Source organism: Pleurodeles waltl, chromosome 10, assembly GCF_031143425.1.
Source record: "Pleurodeles waltl isolate 20211129_DDA chromosome 10, aPleWal1.hap1.20221129, whole genome shotgun sequence".
NCBI classification, from domain to species: domain Eukaryota; kingdom Metazoa; phylum Chordata; class Amphibia; order Caudata; family Salamandridae; genus Pleurodeles; species Pleurodeles waltl.
The window spans coordinates 1,029,309,070-1,029,330,558 of NC_090449.1; the positions used below are offsets into that span (position 1 = coordinate 1,029,309,070).

General features: G+C 42.8%; 1 protein-coding gene across 1 annotated transcript in view; it reads right to left on the reverse strand.

Moving 5' to 3' along the window:
- Positions 1 to 21,489, reverse strand: part of CMTM7 (CKLF like MARVEL transmembrane domain containing 7) — a 93,488-nt gene that overhangs the window by 13,523 nt on the left and 58,476 nt on the right. The window contains exons 2-4 of the mRNA XM_069211993.1: positions 13,595 to 13,768; positions 10,254 to 10,352; positions 467 to 548 (exon numbers count right to left, since the gene is read on the reverse strand). Of these exons, the coding sequence (XP_069068094.1) occupies positions 467 to 548; positions 10,254 to 10,352; positions 13,595 to 13,768 (355 nt within the window). The remainder of the gene's footprint in view (positions 1 to 466; positions 549 to 10,253; positions 10,353 to 13,594; positions 13,769 to 21,489) is intronic.

Below are 21,489 nucleotides of genomic sequence, written 5' to 3' on the forward strand. Positions count from 1 at the left end.
TCACAACATGAGATGAAATTATCTCCTTTATTAATAAACAAATCAAATATGAATGTACGCAGTGCTATACAGATTCACCTACATGTATGCGTATATATATATATATATATATATATATATATATATAAAAATAATTGCTTTTTCAGGTAATTCTCGTTAGTTAAAATACAAAGAAATGTTATTACAGATTTTATTTTTTTAAATGACAGAGTATTTACAAAATGTTCTTTATGGATGGTTAATATACCTAACTGACCAAATAAACTGTCCAAATTGGAGTAAATATTTTTGGGCAAAATTTTTTTGCTGCATAAAATGTAATGATAAGTTTGGACTAAGATGTTCTGGAAAAATTAGTTTATTGTTAAAGATCTTTTGGAAAATAATGTTAGCACATGCTGTTCAGGGGTTAAAAACTGAAATGCTACTGCAGAAGTCACATTATCTGCATAATGTCCATACTCACTTGTGGACTGAGTAACAAATGACACCTTGTAAGACGACCACATGCTCACACAACACAAGACACTGGTTATGAGCCCAAAGACCTGTAAAGAAAAAATGGAAATAAGATTCAATAAAAAGTAATTCATTTCCAATGCTAAAGTGCAAGCCTTAAGGCATTCAGGAAGCTAAAAATGCCCCAAATTTTTTTTCTGACATGCTAGTCAAGTTTTTTAAAATTATCTTTGTGCCAATATTTATTAAGTTTGATTCATAGTTTCTATTTGAAAATGTTTTCTACTAATACTTCCTTTTAGGTTCAAAATCCTGTATTCCACTGAACCTCTCCCTGCTGTTATGCGAGAGCATCCTCGTCAAACTCAACTTCCTCACATAAAAGGAAGTGGGAGCGCACGTGCACCACTGGGTGGTGGAGGGGAAGGGGGGAAGAAGGTCACTCTACTAGTGAGCTAATCTTCTCTGCAGTCCAACTGACCCTGAAGGAAAGGACATCAAAGGTAGTTAATTGACTAAACAATTCTGATTGCTTCATTGTCAAGGGTAGTAAGCGCTATATAAATACTATTACAATACAATACAATACAATATTGGACACATCTGATGCTGAACAAGTGGATGATTTGCTCTTCAATCTTTTGTTGAAGAATCAGAGGATATGACTTTGAACAACCACATTTTAAACACCAACTTTGCTGATTATTCACCCAATACAAAGTCCACTTCTCTCAGCTTTATCAAGACAATGCTTGCCACATCAATACAGGTGTTAAACTGGAAATCTCACAAATTAGATCTTCAAGTTCATCTTTTACAGTCACTTGCATCCTGTATTTCTAACCTGGATAATAAAACAGTTATTATGCAACATAAGGCGGATTCAATATCAATTCCTCCTTCCACTAAACACTCCCCTTGCAGTTGTACCCTGATAATTAATAAAAATGTGCACTCTCCTGGAGATGTTAAAACAACTTATAGACATTCTCAAGTCAAACAATGTTCCAGGGACAATTTCTGCAGAAAAATTCACTGGAAGGTATATGGGGGCCCAGCTTTCCACGCAGGCCACGGCCACAGTTGCTTCTGCCCCTCAATCTGCACTGACTGACAAAGCCATTATAAGCTCTCCCAGAAAAAAAGGGGACCTCAGCAACCAGGACATGACTCAACCAAACTCATACTCAGTAATCATCCCCTAAGCAAAAAACAGGAAAAGAAAATGTTAAAAAAACAAGCAAAAACCCAAAGAAAGAAAACAATCATAAACAGATCTATCCACAGTGAGCCGGTCATAGCGGGACCCAATCTCCGGAAAAAAAAAACTATCCAAGAAATTACATTGCTTAACACTTTAAATTACTCCTCTTCTCTTGACTCCAACTCTCCCGGTAACATAACTACTGAGGCATCTCAATTTTCGGGTTTAGGTGGCATCAATAAAAGGTATCAAACGCCTCCCATTACAAGGCAACATCACAAAGGGTTTCATTACCATATCAAAAGGTGAAACTATCAACTCCACTCCTGCCAGTGACAGAACAATGGTCACAGTAACAGCTCATCAGAGGTCACCTTTGCCAGAAAGAACAAAATATTACATTCCACCAAGCTGAGGCCCCCGTGGCTTGTCTGTAATCAATTTTCACGTGCGGCAGACCTCACAAAAGGGCCTGAAGCACCCAACACTAGCCAGGCTCTAGCTGTAGCCAAGCAAAATCAAAGACTTGACAATAACAAGGTCCAAAGATTAACAACAGTCATGCTCTTGCAAAATCATCCAACGCAGTGGCTGAGAATACTCAATACTCATCTCAACCACATTTCACGCTCAGCCGTAAGGCCTACTACTACCAACTGCTTGGAAGGAGAACGTAACACCAGCACATTGATCTTCTCGTCAGAATAAACTTCTATGGTACGTGAAGATATCCTCTACTGCTGGAATAGTCTCTGTCTTCTTCACCATATTCCAACCCCATCACCGCTTACTTCTTAGGATATTTTTATTATACCACTAGTCCAATGCCCCCTTTATTCACAAGCGAAGGTCACAGAGGTCACCTGGAAAACCATGGTAATATAGACCCACGTGTTCAATCATAAAAAGAATTAATTTGCAATTGGGGGAATACCTTACACAAAAAAAGAAAGTGAAAACTACCCTGTAGTACTAGCTCCTCAATATAAAATACACTCAGCAACAGAAACTGCATATGGCGTATGATATAGCATCTTAAAACAGGAATGTCAGGTGTCCTTGATCTTGCATTAAATGAAATTGAAGCCGTTCGTATTACGGTAACAGAGGATAATCAGTGATACTGTCATGCTGCTACACACCCTCTAAACCACTGGAAAGGAAATTAAAGCTGGCTACCCTCTATACTGGGGAGGGGCTTGAACACAGTGATGGCTGGCAACTTAGAGAGGCAGGCGGGTGGGAAAATGGGTGGAAAAACAATACAAAGTAACTTAACTTCCTTGCTGCAGCCTGCACACCACTTCCTCCTGCTACGGTCCTCTTCTTCTCTCCTCGAGGCTCCAGTCAACTCCCTTAATCAATCCTGGTGCTGCTCTCAAGCTGCTAACCAGCATGAGAGCAGCACCAGGATTGGATAGAGCCGGTTCTCTCAGCGCTCCTAAGAGCACTGGAGGCCTGTTCTTTCTCTAACCCATCTGTCTTAGACAGCTGGGTTAGAGTGGTTTAAAATGCGCATGTCTGGCTGGCCGTCACCAGATGGCCGGCCAAAGAGACATGCGCACTTTAAACTTAAAGTGCCCTCCCAATCACTGCTCTCTGCTGCTGCCAGTCAGCAGCGGCCCCGCCCTCGCCCCGATGCTTGGCTCGGGATGGGGTAATTGAAAAAGAATATGGTAATAAATTAACTTTATTACCATTTTATTTTTCATCTCTAGGGGCAATTTAGTTATTGGGTGATGCTCTAGCGACTTAATGGGGGAGCCGCCCCTGCTTTAACTGCAGCTCCTAGCTCTCCAGCAGAGCTATGGTCTGAACACCTTGAGTTGCAGACAAATCCCCTTCCTATTCTATTATGGAACGGGGCGGGTCTAAAAATGAATTTTCAAACCAAAATACTTCATTGTTCGTGAGAAAATGGAACATAATTTGTCTCCAGGAGACAGGAGAAAAACTCCAATATTTATTGTTTTTTTTTCAAATGTTTGCCATTCCAACCATCTCACGATGTAAAGTTTGTACGCCATCTGCCATACAAACTACTGCAAGATATTTAAAGATGCTCAGCGCTTTTTTCCAAGTTGCCATTATTGAAAACTAGCCTATGACTGATCGATTTTTATTTAAATATACATTAACATTGATTGAAAAAAACACAGTTAAACTCTTCTTAGACCAATTCAAGACCTTTGTCTGCAATTTTTACAGACCTAGAAGTGATCATAACCGGTGATTTTAACCTTATATTCTGGAATAATGAGCGCACCCCAATAATACATTCAGGATCTACAAAGTCTATCAACGCTCAAATAACTAACCAGAGCACGCAGGACCCACTAGGAGAAATCAAATTGACTGTTTTACTAGTTTCTCACTACTTTCTCTGATACTATGCAGCAAATTCCACACAGCAGGCAAGCGCTCACACCATTCAAACAGCGGAGGCTCAATTCTATATTGCACCTACGCACCTCAATCGCTCTTAAGTCACTACCAGGATTTCTAGGTCTTACAACGCCATGAAAGTGACCATTCCCCTACCTTAACAACCTTGAATCTTGCTTCGCCAATATCCATTCATCTTGTTCACCTTGGTTATGGACTGGCAGATCACAAATTAAGCAGAATAAAATGGACTACAAAAAGCGAGGAGAAGATATCCCATCACACCATATTATTAAAGTAGAATATGTCTGGGCGGTGGCACCAGAGAGCATGCTGTCAACCTGGAGCGAATTAATTCAACCCATGCATTAAGCACCCTTAAAGGACCATACACAATGATTAACCAATAGCTTGTTGTCATCTTTGGTGGTACAAGAAACAGTCCCTTCCGCTTCATTGGTTCAGAAAAAAAGATGGTTCACACACACACCAGAGCTCAAGAAGAATAATGAACATCTTTCAAAGTTAACTAAAAACTTAAGAAGGGTATAGATGATCCTCTGTCATCAGTAGCACTGCACAAACTTTAAAAAAAAAACTAGAAAAGGAAGTTATGGGAGGAGAAAATAAAATACACTGAAAATAGATGGCTTACAATTTCAAAACTTAAAGATCAATCTTAATTCTGGAAATACATTCATGATCTAGAAGAAAAGGAGAACTCGCCTGGAGAAAATGGAGTATCCCTTGATAATTGGCAACATTTAATGTTACAGCTCTATTCCCACAATTGTAGTGCTAAGGGACACTAGGCCACACATTTTGTTTGTCCAGCAATATTTAATGATTATATAAAGGTTTGCGCTGAATCTGGTGACAGTATTTTACACCCAAAAAGGGTTTTAAACAAATTAAGGCCAAGTTGAGCCCAAGCCTAAATGGCATACTACCTACCTTGTTCAAATCTGGTGAAGACTACCAGGAGTCCTGGCTGACCCCTTTGTTCAGGGCCTCATTTCTAACTAGCAGAGTTGCTGATTTCTCGTGCGGTTCTGTCTTATGCTCCCTCTACAAAAACAAGGGCTGCATGGCGGATCCTTCCTGTTACTGTCAAATTGCGCAGCTAGATGTCGAGGGTAAGGTGTGTGCAAATATTCCACTCCAGGAAATTGAAATCAGGTCAAATGATAATACTATCCCCTTTCTTCAAACAAGTTTTAGACCAAATTGCAGCTCCACGGATAACATTGCAACAGCATCCTTGTCGGCTCATTGTGCAATCACTCCTAAAGGACCCTGACTATTCGCTTGTTTCATCAACTATACAGTAGTCGACCATAAGGTAGACTGGCAAACAATGTGGAAAAAGCTGTCGGCAAGCGACTTTCCACCTAACTTACTCCAAGTTATCATCTCACTGTATTCAGACATTTAGAATGGAAAAGAGGTGCCTGTCTCAAAGACAACTATATTAATAACTAACAGAGCTTTGAAGTAGGGGTATGTTCTTGCTCTCTCTTTTTCAGCATTGAAACTGCAGACATTGGGGCATCTTTAGAAAAAGTAAGATCATTCCCTCCAAAGGTCAACAGGGATTATCGACAAATTTTACAATATGCATATAATATTGTTATCCACGACAATGCATATGTCGAGTTGCAAAGGTCCCTAAATGAAGCACACAATTACAACTTTGAAAATAAACTAGAATGGGGCCCATGAAAATTAAGTGTAATTGTTTTGGGAAAATATTCAGGAAAAAAAACATCTGAAAAGGTATGGCACTCTTGCCCTTCAACCCTGAGATACTTTGCGGGCTACAAATATGTAGGCATCTGGATCACGGAAAAAGGCTCACCAAGATATCAGCTATCAAAGCTGAAACATAAAGGAACTACAGTAACGTATGCTCTGCAGAATCAACGCAAAGCTCTCTTGTCCCTCAGCAAGGTCGATTCAGAATGTAACCAGAGCAAAATTAATTCCAACAGGGCCACCTATGCTTCCCAGGATCTTTCACATCACCATTAGAAGTCATAGAGTGCAACACATTTCGAAAGTTTTTTTATCTACACAGGAGATGCTCAAGGTCACAAATAAGACTGAAATGAGCTTGCGTGTAAGGCATATTTTCAGGCTATTGCTACCTGGGTAAGAAAGCAAGGGCAGGAACACCAGAAGTGATAATTAGGCCTCTTTTGATTTGCCATGGGCCACGCATCTAACAAATTCTTTCAAGGATCTGGAAACACATTCAATTTGGAAAAGCAAATCTAGCATGGAAGTCTTAAATCTGCTCTAAAATTCAGGTTTTGCTGCTCAGCAGGTTGGCAGATGTTTTAGATCTAGCAAAAAACAAGCACCTTCCCCACACTTTGGATTCATAAAATGTTATGTCTGCTCAGCGATATTTATCAGAGCCAGTGCGTAAATCAGCAAGATGATCTATTATCTGCATGTGGTGTTTACTACTCCAATAAAAGGACTCAGGTTGTCCTGGCATAACTATCAATTCTTGAACTACAGGTACAGGTTATGCAGTTATGCACAATTTTGCACACCGTTTGTTGCTGCCCAAGGATGGGCAGTAAGAGGCTTGACACACTCAAGCAGATGTTTCTCATGAACAACATTAGACAATACAATGAAGCACTGAAGCATCTCCTTCACTCTCACGTGCAACTCCAATTTTTAGACACTTGCGTACTTTAGGTGCCATTTCATACTGCAGCACTGCCCTGTTTGGTAGCTCGATATAGGTTATGCGCAGTAACAGCAACTTAGGTGATTATGTGCAATTGTCGAGCCAACATGAACCTGGTCATCAATTTTATTCAGATGACTATTAATTTCCAACATTAACTTATTTATGAGATTTTATATTGTATTGTTGTTTTACTCAAAGTTTTACTCAAAGCTGGTAGAATCAAGCTGCATTACGATAACAGTTTATGTTTTTAGGAGTACAGCCAAGAATTCTGTGGGTATTGACGGAGCACCCTGTCATCCATCAAACCTTCAGGGATATTGCTTAGCATTCTTGTGGCCTTTCATTCTTTAGGAGTGTTGTTTAGATGAACTGAAGAGGATGAACTGAAGAGGCACTTGACTATTTTCTTTAATGTATTTGGCCTTCAATGAGCACAAGATTGTAGCACCATTAAAGGGGTCTCAAGCGGAGTCAACATGAATCATAAGGGATCTAGTTAGGAGGGTTGGAAATGTATAGGATATGCAAGTTTGAGGGAATATCCACTGAATATCTAATTTGCTCATTTAACAGTGGTATTGCATTTCATAATGTTTTTAAGATTCACCCAAAAATACCGAAAATATGTACTTTGTTACGGACACTGAAGGTAGGCTGGAAAGGGGTGAAAAGGGCTGTAAACTAAAAAAGGCACACCTGTAGAGTTATTCAGTCACCGCCCAACATAGCACCAGTACAAACAGATAAGAATTCTTTGCACACACCACCAGAGAAGAGCTTTAGGGTTATGCACTAGCTGGCGTGTTGCCACAACAGCTTTATGTACACGTCCTCAAGTAGAAACAACAGAATTATAGGCAAGCTGATTGATGGAAACAACATTACAAGCCCAGGATTTCCAGTCAAGGATTTATACACAAGCCATCCAGTAGAAATCGGCCCTTTATCCACATGCCATCAGGTAGAATGGTGGAGGCTTCATCCACACACCAAGAATTTAGCTAGAAGCCATCATGAGAAACCATGGGTTTAACCACAAGCTATAGGGCTTCGTATACATGCCCACAGATAGAAACCATGATCATATACATAAGCCCTCTGAACGAAACCATGGAAATATGCACAAACCATCAAGTAAAAAACTCTGGCTTTATGTGCAAGCCTCAAAAGAAGAAACCATGTGTACAAGCCCTCACACAAAAACATTAGGTTTACACACAAGCTCCCTGGTACACACAACATACGGGGATTATATTGTATATTTTATATTAGGGCTTTTGGACATATTGGGTAAAGAGGTTTGAAGGAAACAACATTAATTGACCAAAAAAATAAATTTTAACATTGAGGGAAATTACTATGTTGTAAGCGCGCAAGCTGGAAGTTACTATCACAGAACGCCTGGATAGTGGGGCAGAGGTAAAAATGAGAAACACGTCCTAGTTAGGGGCCCAGGTCTAGCCCTCTGGCAGGGGAATAGGGCAAATATGCATGAATACAATCATAAAGGAGGAAATTCATTACGTCAATGGAAATAAATAAAACCGCATTTATATTTCCTTTAACCTTGTAAATATTAAATATTAATATAAACACTGAGGGGGTCATTATGACCCCCGGCGGACGGCATTAATATGGAGAAAAGTACTGCCAACAGGTTGGCAGAACTTTTCCCCATATTAAGACGTTGGTGTACAATACCGACTGCCAGGGCGGTAATGACCGCCGGGCTAGAGACCTCAGTCTCCAGCCCAGTGGCAGTCACTTGCCCGCCTGCGGGATTAAGACCCCGCCTACCGCCATGGTTTTCGTGGTAACCTTATCGCCACGAAAACCATGGTGGTAGGCACTATCAGTGACAGGGAATCCCTTCCCTGTCACTGATAGAGGTCTTCCCTCTCCCTCCCCAGATTCACCCTCCACCACCCCTTCCTCTCCAGACCCCCCCACTACATACATGCACCTTCATTCACACACGAACACACGCATGCACACTCATTCCCACATTCATCCATGCATCCATACATCCATTCACACACACAATCAAACACAAACACTGACATACTTACAAGCACACACGCATTCACAACATACACACTCACACATCCATACATGCACACACATACAACACGCAACACACACCCGCATACACACATGCACAGACATGCACACACACCCCCCCACACACACACAACACCCCCGACCCCCTCCCCTGTCGGGGCACCCGACTTACCTGTTGTCAGGGGGTCCTCTGGCAGCGTCCGCCAGCAGAACACCGCCAGGACATATCATAGGTCATGATACGGTCTGTGACGGTCTACTGGTGTGGCGCTGCTGGTGGCAGCAGCGCCACCTTACCGCCATCCGCCGGCATGGCCACAACCGGATTTCCGCCATCCTTCTGGCGGAAATCCGGCTGTGGTCATAATAGGGCAGGCAGCTGGTAGCGCGGCAACGCTCTTTTGGCATCCGTCACCGCGTCGGTAGGCGGTTTTTACTGCCAGGGACATAATGTCCCCCTGAGTGTTAAACATGAAATAAAATGCCCACAACAGTCCTGCTCTTTCATTCATCCCAAACCATGTGCTTCAGTGATCTGCAGTTGTAAGATGCAACAGCCCCATTGTGATAAGAAGCTGCATTTAACATGTATAAGCTTCATTTAACCTATCTTATATTTCATGAGGGATGGAGTATTGAGGAATGCCTCTGCTTTAGGAGAAGACTGTTCCCTGGTGAAACCCATTTCCCTGCTCAAAGCCACTTGCCAATTATGGATTTTCTTAGGTGACCCTTTAGGATTATAAATCATCACCTAAATATTAGAACATGACTAGAGAAGCAATGGGATTTTGGTTGTACTGTTTTGTGCTCCATTCTGGTTACTGCTGCAAACATAGTAGCCTTCCTCAGTCATAGCCAAGTACAATCTGCTAGGCAGACAGATGTGGACTACCACAACAAGCATCATCAGAGAAGAGACTCGGGTAGAAAGAAGGTTGCATCAGTAGCGGAAATGGAATGACAACATTAGACCTGCTATATCAGTGGGAATGTCGTGGCAACATGACAGTACAGCAAGTATTAGAGTGCAGCAGAGGAGTGACAGGCGGTGCAAGCTACACCCACTATTTGTAACAATGGGTGGGTAAATAAAGGTGTACGGCCCCTAAATGCTGAAAGATATCAGTTCATCTTCATGTCTGAAACACGCGTCTATAAAAACAAGTTCTGTAGACATGCTCTCTCCTGTACTTAGGCTTGCTATACATGCTAGTTGCAGAAGGAAATGAGATCCGGCCAGTAAGGTGCAGAATGCCACTCGATCCGCGCTCTAAACTCAGCTGCCCTACTCGTGCGATCATGGCCAATTAATTTTACCTTCATTTGCCCGGTTTCTCTTACCAGTCACATTTGAGAGTGGTTTGAAACAGGCCAGCATTAAGTGTTAAATAAATAAATAAAAACATGTTACATATTTGGAAAATCACTCACCCCTCCTGCTATAAGTGCAGATAAGTTGTAGCTTTTTGTAATCGCAACTATTGATGCAATGAACAGCAGCAGTGTACCAATTATGTAATGTATAAACTCCTGTTGGAAAATACAACAAAGAAAAGTATGAGCTTTAATTAGTTTATAACAACCAGCATTCACTAAATGATAGGAACACAAACAAAATCCTGCTACACAAGTTAGGACTGCTCTACTACCCACCTCTTGATGGAACCCCATCCAGAATTCTGGAATAGATGTGGATCCTGTGACAACTCCAACTAGACTGGTAATACCTATAAGTTACCAATTTTGGTGAAGCACAAATTGGTGGATGGTTCACTGGTTATCCATTTATTTTGCCATTTGTTGAGGAATGTTTGGTTGGTCAGACTTTGAAAGACTAGATATTCTGTGTTTTGGGATGTGAATGGTGTTTTTACATCATTTTTAGGGTGGTCACATATCAGAAAGGTCCAGTCGGAGAAGCTCTCCAAGAGACTGATTTTATGTGTCTCGGGCATAAGAATGACATGTATGAGAGTGCGGGATCAGAGCTTTGGATGTGGATAGCTTGGTTTATATAAATGCACTTTTCAAACAACAATGATTCCAAAGATCTCATACAGTGTTTATTATATCTCTTCTTGGCTGTTTGCAGGAAATTGTGTGTGGTGCATTGTGTAAGCGAGGAGAAGAAGCAAGAGCTTATAACTTGTCCAAAAGCAACGGTTGGTTTGTGTAGTATGCTTAGGAATGTGGAACTCCTAGGAGTGGGATTAGAATCTTGTGATGTCATGCTGTTGTGAGAGAGCTGAGGGGTGGAGCTGGCAGTTGGATCTTGGCTGGATGGGACCTCCTGTTTATTGGAATAAAACCTCTTTGTGAACTACGTGCTTTTCAACATCTTTATTTCATCTGGAAGGACTTCTTAAGATATCACAGTTTTATTTCGACATCCCCCCATTCAAGCAACTTCTGTTGCTGCAGCACTGCAAGGGTGCAGATAGAGATAAGGTGGGGTGGATGTGGCTCGGTCATGATGGTGTGATGCTTTCAAGAACAGTTATTCCAGCAGGAAGTCTGGAAGAGATCTTACAAGTGGCTGGTTAGGTGGGACAGAGTGCCCTCCAGAGTAGGTATTCCAAATCTGGGATTGTGTAGCTTTGTTGTCAGTAGTAAGACATTGCAGAGAGTTACCTCCCATGTCCTACCATAAAATATAAATTCTCACCATTGAGCAGAAAGAAAACTATTATTTTATTAAAGGCAGAGTTTATTTTTGATCTCTCGCTCTGGAAAGTCCCATCCCATCATGGTGTTTTAATTTTTAAGTCCACTGTAAGCCAAGACCTTTTGACTTTTCCAAAATTATTTCTATAACAAATCTATAGTGTATTTTATCCAGTCCTTTTCATCCATAGGTCTATTAATGTTGTAATGTTTCTTCTGCTCGCCACAGCTTACATCGTGAGCAATGGGTCATCCCACTTCAGTCATTGGCAAACCTCACTAGGAGTGACTACTTTTTGCCCTTTCACAACAGCAAATCCACATACCAGTAGTTTCTTTTAGTGTCAGTAAAGATCAAACATTACTTTTGCTTTCAACCAAAGTTTTCTCTAGGTTGTTGAGGGCCTATCAGCTGTCCTACAAAATAAAGTTTTACAAAAACTTTTATAACCATGACCAAAACAAAATGTGCGCTGCCAAAGCCAAAGGATTGGCAGCCAACACCAGACCTATTAGCGCGGCCAGTGTTTGTTTTGTTGTAGCCTGCTCACAGAGGGAGGGCACAGCAGTCTGATAATGAAGTACTAGAGTTAAGTACCTTGCTGTTACAGTCAAATGCTTGTTCAAGCCTGTTGAAGAAGTACATCTGTTCAAAGGAAGGTGGGTCACATGAGGAGAAAGCAGAGGTATTTATTTGGCTACAGGCCTCAAGTAGATAAAGGGACTTATTGGAATTTGCTGTATCATTCTTACTTTGCTACTATAGTGAACAGCAATAAAGAGGTTGCGCATAATTGCATCTTTGTGTCTTTAATAAAATCACAATATTCTTCACACTCCCTTCAGAAAATGTGCATTTATCTTGCATTTTCCAGTAACTAGTGAAATACTCAATTCTCTCCTAGATGAATTTGCTCATACAGACCTATTTTAGGTCTGTTCTGAATAGGAATGTTTGCATACAGCAGGTGGACGGGAGTGTGATTCTAGTTTAACATAGATCCACCATGTCAGGATAACCTTTGACTAAGTATATGACATTTACGTGCATTTGTGACATATGTAGGTATATCTCTTGAAAATGTGGCATGGGTCCTGTCCTTCTGGAGGAGTAATAGACATCTCTGGTTTGTAGCATTTGGTCAAACCCTCTGCTCACACAGGGTAGACTGACCATGGCATCAGCAATGGCACTAACGTAATGTGGAGCTGTGGAAGAAAGAGGACGAGTGCGGAGGTTTAGGTTCTCATCTAAGCATCCAAAGCCTAACCAACTACTCGCCTGATCCTCACTGAACACAGGAAAGTTAGTCCCCATCACAGCTCACACAATCCTTTCTTTGCTCGCCACTTTGCTGCCCAAGCGTAGATGAAAGTGAGCCTACGATATTTCTGGAGAAAAGTGAGAAAGCCTTTAAGATCTGACAGGCGGGCTACACGTGTCCGAGACCTAGGTGGAATAGGAACATCAGTTCAGAATACGAGAAGGTAACCAAGGCCGGCAGCACATGAAGATGAAGTTAACCTGAATATAGGTTACCAGTAAATGGACATCCATAGTTTGATCCTCTGAAACCAGTTTGGATTTATGGTCTACTTTTATCCAGTTGTACGGCTCTTGCGAACCCCCTCTGTGTCAGGGACCAATATCTGGGACCACTGAAGACCCAAGTAAGGGACCATTGCCTACCATGCGAGTCTTTGTTCTACAGATCATAGCAGGATCATAAACCAGAGTAAGGCAAAGTGGGACACAAACGGCTGCATTTGTTCCTATCAATAATCATTTTGGGCCTGATTTAGATATTGGTGGAGGGGAATGGTCCGTCCCCAACGTGACAGATATCCCGTCCACCGTATTACAATCTTATTATATTCTATGGAGATTGTAATACGGCGGATGGGATATCCGTCACGTTTGTGACAGAGTATTCCATCCACAGAGATCTAAATCATGCAGTGTATTATGTCCTGTTATTATGTGTTCCTTCTTGCAGAGTATGGATTTTGTTATGAAATCAATACACCAATGCTCTTCATTATTGATACCACCCTTCATTAGTCTAGTTTTTTACAGGTGAGGACTACCTGGTCTGAAGGGTACTTACTGCAAGGGGCCAGGAGAGGCAGGTCATCACTCTGTACCCTCGGAAGACATACACCACGAAGAAGATGAAAATCACAACCAGGTCGTAGAGCGAGACAACCACAAAGTAGCTGTATGCGGTGTAATCCGTCCAGTGAGAGCACTGAACACAAAGAAATCCGATCAGCAGGCACACCTGGGAGGGAAGGAAAACATGGAGGAGTCATGTGCACAGCCAGACGAGGAACAATGTAAATGATAAGAAGGTCCTGTCAGTTTCTGAATGCATCTCAAGACCCCTGTTTCCAGTCTTTACTTTAATTCCAGCCGTCTCCTCCTCCTCCTGCTCTTCCCCGCCATTGGCCCTGCCAACCTCTTTCCTTGTCCATCACTGGCACTTCTCCACACCACAACCCCCACTGTGTCCCTTTCGATGATCCCTCTTCCCAACCTCCTCCTCATTATCTGGCCTCTTGATTCCTCTTTACCTCCTCATTTTCACAGATGTGTCTCTATCTATGTGTGCTCCTTGTTTCTGCTAGCCTTTCTCCTCGGTCTCAATCTTTACATACATTCCTCTTTCTCCTCGGTCCTTCTCGACCTCCCACACCAACCTCCTGTTGCCTCCTTTTGTGTATTTAAATACTTTTAGGTTTTTAAAAGTCTCCATGTTGGAACTGAAGAAAATTCAAAATAAATCATTCAATCCACTCGTGATTTATCCGTGCAACATTCCATTCCATATGTTTTCTTCTCTGTGCCATTGAAGGTGGCACCATATGCAAACTGGTATTCAGCCTGGCTCAGGTAAGCAGCAAAGCCAGAATTGCTAGACCAACACAAGCAATTCTAGAATAATGTGTCCTCACTGGGACTCACTGTTGTGATAGAGATTGAGCCATGAATAAGATGAAGCCCATGGCCCCAGCATGGGCATGCTTGCGTCACTCAGCGATATTCAATGAGGTTACAACAAAGTAATGGGTGGAACATGATTGATTCAACAGGCTTTATCAATGTGAGTACTCAGAGTTACACTTGTTGTTACGCCTAATGTTTTCTGTTGTGTTTGTAAATCAATTTACAAAGTGTATAATTTTTGTATCTTTCGTCTGAGCAGTTATCGATAGCACTTCGTAAACATAATAATGCCTAACAAATAGGATCTAGGAGCTTAAATATTGTTGCTTTATGTTTTTTAGGCCAAGCCTAGACAGTGCGCATGCGCTATCTGCAAGACCTGCTGGAATGAGTATAGGAATTTGCTCCCACCTGCTGCTTACGATAGGTTGAAGGCAGTGTCGCTCTTGTTTTGTTGCCTCCTAACTGTTTGGCAGCCGACATGCCACTTCCTGTACTAAGCTGAGGCGCACCAGCCAAGTCCAGTTTAATTACGCCTGGAATGTTTTTGTTGTTTGAACAGACTATTTTTTTCTTGTTCTCTGCCTCTTGTGTTTGTCAGTAAGCACTCGTGTTCATGGGAGCAGTTCGTTTTCTGCATTTGCCCTTCACTTAGTCCTTACTTTACATAATCAGTAAATACAAGTAGTTGTGTCCTGCGTGTGTTTTATATATCTTTTTGTGGCTTTATATATAGCATGAAATCGACCAAGGAATGAATCCTCAACAGGGGCTTTCACCGCACAGCGGGAGAGCCGATACTACAATATTCACTGCACTTGGGGAAACTCACCTCATAATGCTTTGCTGGCATTCCACATTTATGGCCATAATTCAGCCTGTGGTGGTCCCAGGGCAATGGGGACCACCACCAAAACATTTCGAACGATGTGCTCTTTATGTCCAGGACATCTTGTGGGTCACACTAGGTTAGAGAGGGCCCAAAAAACCAAATCCTCTTCCACCATTCAATGCATATTTAAACTTTTCTGTTATAGCTGGAACTTTTGTTTTTACAGCTAAGAGGGGTTTGTGTTATAAAGGCCTTGTCTGTAGTAAAATTCTGACATCCTTGCCCGGCCTGCAAATGCGTAATGCACTATGCTCTCTGAGGGCTGAAGGATAGTTGTTCCAAGGCACTACTAACTCATTAGGCTCCATAGGGACATAGGAACATCTAGCCACAACCAGTGGTATTGCACCTTCTGCTAACGCACAAACACAGTTTAATTCTGATAAAGGTTTATTGTACGGTATGTTTAATTATTTCACTGAGGACCTGGTACTTCTCCAGCCGTTCCTGGGTTTGGGGCTATTCTGAGCTTCTGATGTCCGAAGAAGTAATGGCAGCGTTGTGTGACACTGTACTCTGAGTGCTTTTGGCTCCACAGGGACATCTAGCCATGACCAGTGGTACTACACCTTCTGCTGTTGACTCTACAGGGACATCTAGTACCGACCTGTGGCACTGCGTCCTTGTGCCGTTGACTCCACAGTTAAATGATATTTAAAAGGCCTGCTATGCCTGAAAATGTGTAATGCGCTATACCTTCAAGGGGCTGATTATATGGTTACACTGCAATGTTCTTTATCATTCTTTTCTATGTGATTATGGCCTCTGGGGCTGAATATATGGTTACATGACTATGGCGGTCATTCTGACCGCGGCGGTCGGCGGTCGCCGCCCGCCAAGCGGGAACCGCCAGAAGACCGTACCGCGGTCGAAAGACCGCGGCGGTCATTCTGGGTTTCCCACTGGGCTGGCGGGCGACCGCCGAAAGTCCGCCCGCCAGCCCAGCGGGAAACAGCCTTCCCACGAGGACGCCGGCTCAGAATGGAGTCGGCGGAGTGGGAAGGTGCGACGGGTGCAGTTGCACCCGTCGCGAATTTCAGTGTCTGCAGAGCAGACACTGAAATTCTTTGTGGGGCCCTCTTACGGGGGCCCCTGCAGTGCCCATGCCTTTGGCATGGGCACTGCAGGGGCCCCCAGGGGCCCCACGGCACCCCATACCGCCATCCTGTTCATGGCGGGCGAACCGCCAGGAACAGGATGGCGGTAAGCGGTGTCAGAATCCCCATGGCGGCGCAGCAAGCTGCGCCGCCATGGCGGATTCCCATGGGCAGCGGAAAGTCGGCGGTACACCGCCGGCTTTCCGCTTCTGGCCACGGCTGTACCGCCGCGGTCAGAATGCCCGGCGGTGCACCGCCAGCCTGTTGGCGGTGCTACCGCCAACCTCCGCCATGGCGGTAATTACCGCCAGGGTCAGAATCACCCCCTATGTTTCTTCCAAATGCTATTTTTACTGTGGTGCTTTGTAGGGACTGTACATACCATTACAGTCTAATGCCAAGAGTATGAAGGAATGCACTAACACAGTTTATTTCAGATAAAGGTTTAATGCCTAAATATTTATAAGTTCCCTAATGTGAGGTTGTCATTATCATTGACAATGTCAACAGCTCTAACTCTCGCTAATGTGAGATCCATTGCATTGCAAATGCTTGTTCTACGTGGCTGACCTCTTGTAACACGGAATGCACTGCCCCACCTCCTGCGAATGCTTATTGAGGGTGGTGGGTCAAAGTCGTGCTCAGCAGATTGGAAGAATGTAGAATCTTCCAACAATTGTTTGCTAACAAATCCCATGTTCGGAGGGAGCGGGACAAGAATACAGGTTTTAAAAATTAGCAGGGGCTTCACCTTGATAAAATAATTTTAAATGGGTTTCTTATACTTCTATACATTTACTTTATTTTCTTTAAGCATTTTCACAGCAACCCTTCATTTGCTCAATGAAAGAATTCAATAAATTATTCTTTGAAGAAAGTTGTGTGCAAACTTTCAGAGACAGATTCGAATGCCCCTTGTGCTGGCTTTTAACTACTCAGGATGTTATACTAAGCACCACTGATGGGGTAATAGTAGTTACTTATTTTGTTGCTTTAATACTGCAATTAGAATAAAATATAAGAAAATAAGAGCTCAAATATAATCGGAAGTTATTGACCCAAGAGTTATAAAAATCATTACAAAGATGGACAAATCAGTAGATTTGTAGAGTGCTTCTCGTCACCTGTGAGGGTATCCAGGCGCTTAACAGGTCAAGCCGCATAGTAATCCATATTCTCAGATTTTGAAAGGCATTTTAAAGTGCAATTTAAAGAAACTGTCACATGGAAAAATCCTCTTAATACAGGTAACGGGTCCTCATAAGTAAATGAAACAGTAGTACATATACAACACAAACTTAATGTTTTGTTCGCTGTAGATCTGTCCCTGCCTGTTATTAATGCATAATGATGAGTATGCCCTTTCCACACCTCTCCTACATAAAAAAGAAGGTCACTGATATGTCAGGGTGGCTAGAGGTCAAAACCTAAGAGCTCACAGCCAACAGGATTCCCAGCTCCCTTTTCAGAACAAAAGCCTTAACATGTGAGCAAATTAGAATGCAGGTAGCTGGGTGTGACAGAAGTCCAAAGTAGTCTCATGAACATGTGCAGAGCTCATTTCAGATCAGTACCTGCCAAGAGTTTATGTACTATCCTTTGCTGGCTAACATTTTAAGTTAATTTTTAACTTCAACATCAATGAGCAGTAAGTTCTTGCTAAAATAATTTAAGATTCACTAGTTTCAGACTAAGTAATATATAAAAAGGTTAGTAAAGCTGCCTGCTGCTGGGATCACAAAGATGCTAATATATCTTTTTGAAAAACTTGGTGCACAATAGACTTTAGGCATTAATGTGTCACACGTGCTGACCAGAACAATAGGCGAATAAAGCCTATAATGAGGAATGGATATTTTGCTTTATGGCCAAAACAATACTGCCAGGAAAAGAAGGGCAGATCTGAGTGGTTAGTATGTGTGGGCATATTTCCCTTTCACATAGGACCCCTTAAAAGATGGAATGCGTGAAAGATGACATTTCTCAGCAGACGTGGATGCCGGTATCCTTAAACTACTGAAACTAATCAAAAACACAAATATTTCCTGTGCCATCAGGGTTCCATAGTGACCACTGGCACCCTTTCTGCATCATTACTTTAAAAATATACCATGACAAATAGGAGTAGCATCTTGGTTCCAAAGGTTATTAGAACTGTGAGACAACAATCTGCTCTGGTCTGAACTGACTGGGTGGCAGCAAAAACCATCATTACAAGTTGAGCAGATGAAGCCACAGGAAACAGCTGGGAAGATGTTCTTCAAACAGTCCTCAAGGGAGTACAGTTCAATCCACCCAAATTTGTTTTCAAATATCACTTCCCTAAAGCACCTGATAGGTTTTATGCCTTGATTCTGAGACATTGGGTTTTAGAATTGTACAAATAAAAAAATACATGGTAACAGTGTGACCCAGAACCAAATCACGTAGGTTCTTCTGTGATCTGTGTTTAGACTACGGGGGCTAATTTAGAACTTGGCGGACCTGTTACTCTGTCACAACGGTGATGCATATCCCAACCACCGAAATCTAAATCCCATTATATACTATGGCATTTAGATTTTGGCGGATGGTATATCCGTCACCGGCGTGACAGATTAACCCGTCCGCCAAGTTCTAAATCAGGCACTAATGGTATCTACGTACCAGTCTGGATGCCAAACCTACCATCACCCAAGCACTAGGGCCACTTCATCCTCTAATACTTTTGTCCTGGAGCCACTTCCGCCTCATGTCTACTACCAACCACATCTGTAGTGGGAACCCTTCTGCTTCATCACCTCTGTTAGGAACACGTCTCGGCTACCACCAGGGTAGTCAAGACACGTCTTCCCCATCACCTCAGTAATGGACACACCACTCTCCCTACACCTCTGCGAGGGGAGTAATGCTCTCCCCTAACCTTCACTGGGGATAGCCCTCTGAGTATAAATATACTGGGGACACGTATCCTCCCTCCTCAATACCTGTATAATGGGGAGACAATATACCTGTTTACTGAGAATGCTTCTCCACAAAGCACCATTAATTGGGACACGTCACCCAGCATCCCTATAGTGCGGATATTTCTTCCCAGTACCTCTGCATTGGTGACGGTCTCGCCAAAATCAGCCTTCACAGTGTTTTTTCTCTGTCACTTCAGTACTACATCTCCTACACTTCTCTGCAGACGCCATCTCTCCTCGCATTCCCTTGCAAAGGGACATATCTCACTCCATGCATCTGTACCGGGGACACTTCTCTCCCCACACCCTAGTAAGGGAAACATCCTGCTCCAATAAGTCTGTGCTTGAGACGCTTCACCCCAAACACCTGTGTACTGGCCATTAATCTGCTCCAGTGCTCTGTACTAGGCACGAGTCTCCCCATCACCTCTGCACTGAGAATGCATCCAACAGTTCAGCATTGGGGTCACTTTATCTCCAACAGCTCTCTGCTAGAGAATGCTTCTTTCCAGTACTTCTGTATAGGGACACTTCTACCCCAATACCTTTGTACTTGGTACATCCAACATATCTGTACTGGGGGTCTCTCCCCAACTGACATTGTACTAGGGAGGTCCAAAATATTGGGGACCCTCCTTTACCTGCATTTTGCATTTGAGATGCTCCTCCCCCAGCGCTCAGTACCGGCCATGCTCCCCCCCCCCCACTCAGTAATGGGGATGTTCCTCTGTCCGGATACTGTCCTGGGGATGCTCTTTCCCAAGCTCTCAGCATAGGAGATGTTCCTCCACCTGCACTCCGCACCAAGGATGCTTTCACAGAGGTCAGTAATGGGGATGCTCCTTCAGCTATGCACTTCTGTAGCAGTGTTCTTCCCTTAGCGCCTAGTATAGGCTAGGTTTCTTCACTTCTGCTCTACAGTAAGGATGCTCTCATCCCACTGTTCCGTATTGAGAGAGCTCCTCCGCCTGTACTTTGCACCGTTCTTATGGATACAGGACTGTTGTTCCAGATCCTGGGAGTATAGATGGAAAATACTGTTGCCTTGCTTTTTTCTGTTTTTCACTTCCTAGTCTCTGCCGGCGCCAATTCTTCATGACTGGGATTACAAATACTAGTTGTATATTGAGCGGGTCCTAGGGCCTAACCATGGTGAAACTTTGTTGCTGTGGATTAGTACAGGGTTAAGATGTAGGCTTCTGGAGCAAACCATGGTAAAAACTCTCCCTCCTACTAAAAAGCAGTACAAAGAAAAATGGGTGCACACTGTGCAAGTAGGATTCATTGCCAACTGCAGAGGTAAATGACAGCCAACCGAAAGATCCAACAGATTTGTTGGAGGAAGGGATCTGGTAGGAAAAGATCCTGCAAATTTGCAAATGCCAGTTTTAGAAGATATTAGATTATGTTGTGTAAAGTTATCTTACTACTTTCCATTAAAAGGAGTGCTGACCCAAAAAGATGGACTTAAAGTTACAAATGTGGTACATTTCATCCAGGGAGCACTGTGAATTAATGAAACTCAGACTCAAGCTAGGTCTTAACATTTTATTTGACACCGACACAAACACATCATAACCACAGGACACTTACTGCTACTTATTACTCACACAGGTACTTTACGCTATCTTACAGCTATCGGTTAATGATGCTTATGACAACATAACTTCCTGCACTTACAGGCACCAAGAAAACCATCAAGATATCTTCCATTACCAGGACAGCAAATTTTACAGATAGTGCAGCAGTTCTGCTTATCTATGGGATACTGGCCTTGGTGTGTAGCTTATGACCTGCAATCGTCAATGCTCAACCTCCTAATACTTCTCAGTTTAAACTGGTACCTTGCCTTTTGTATATTCCTAAATATTGATATGTAAATGTAGCAAGAATACTGAACACTTCTAAACTGGTTACGATTCGCAACAGCAGATTTGAGCCGGGGCCATTCTGCCCTTTTACGAAACACTCCACACTTAGGCCTCATTTAGAGTGCGGCGGGCAGATCATCAGGCCAACGGAGACTATTGCCTCCTATGCTCTGGTAGAGAACCACCTGCCACATTCAGAGGTCCTTGCTCTGTCCATCGGCCTGTCCCCTACGACCCCATCCAGAAGTCAC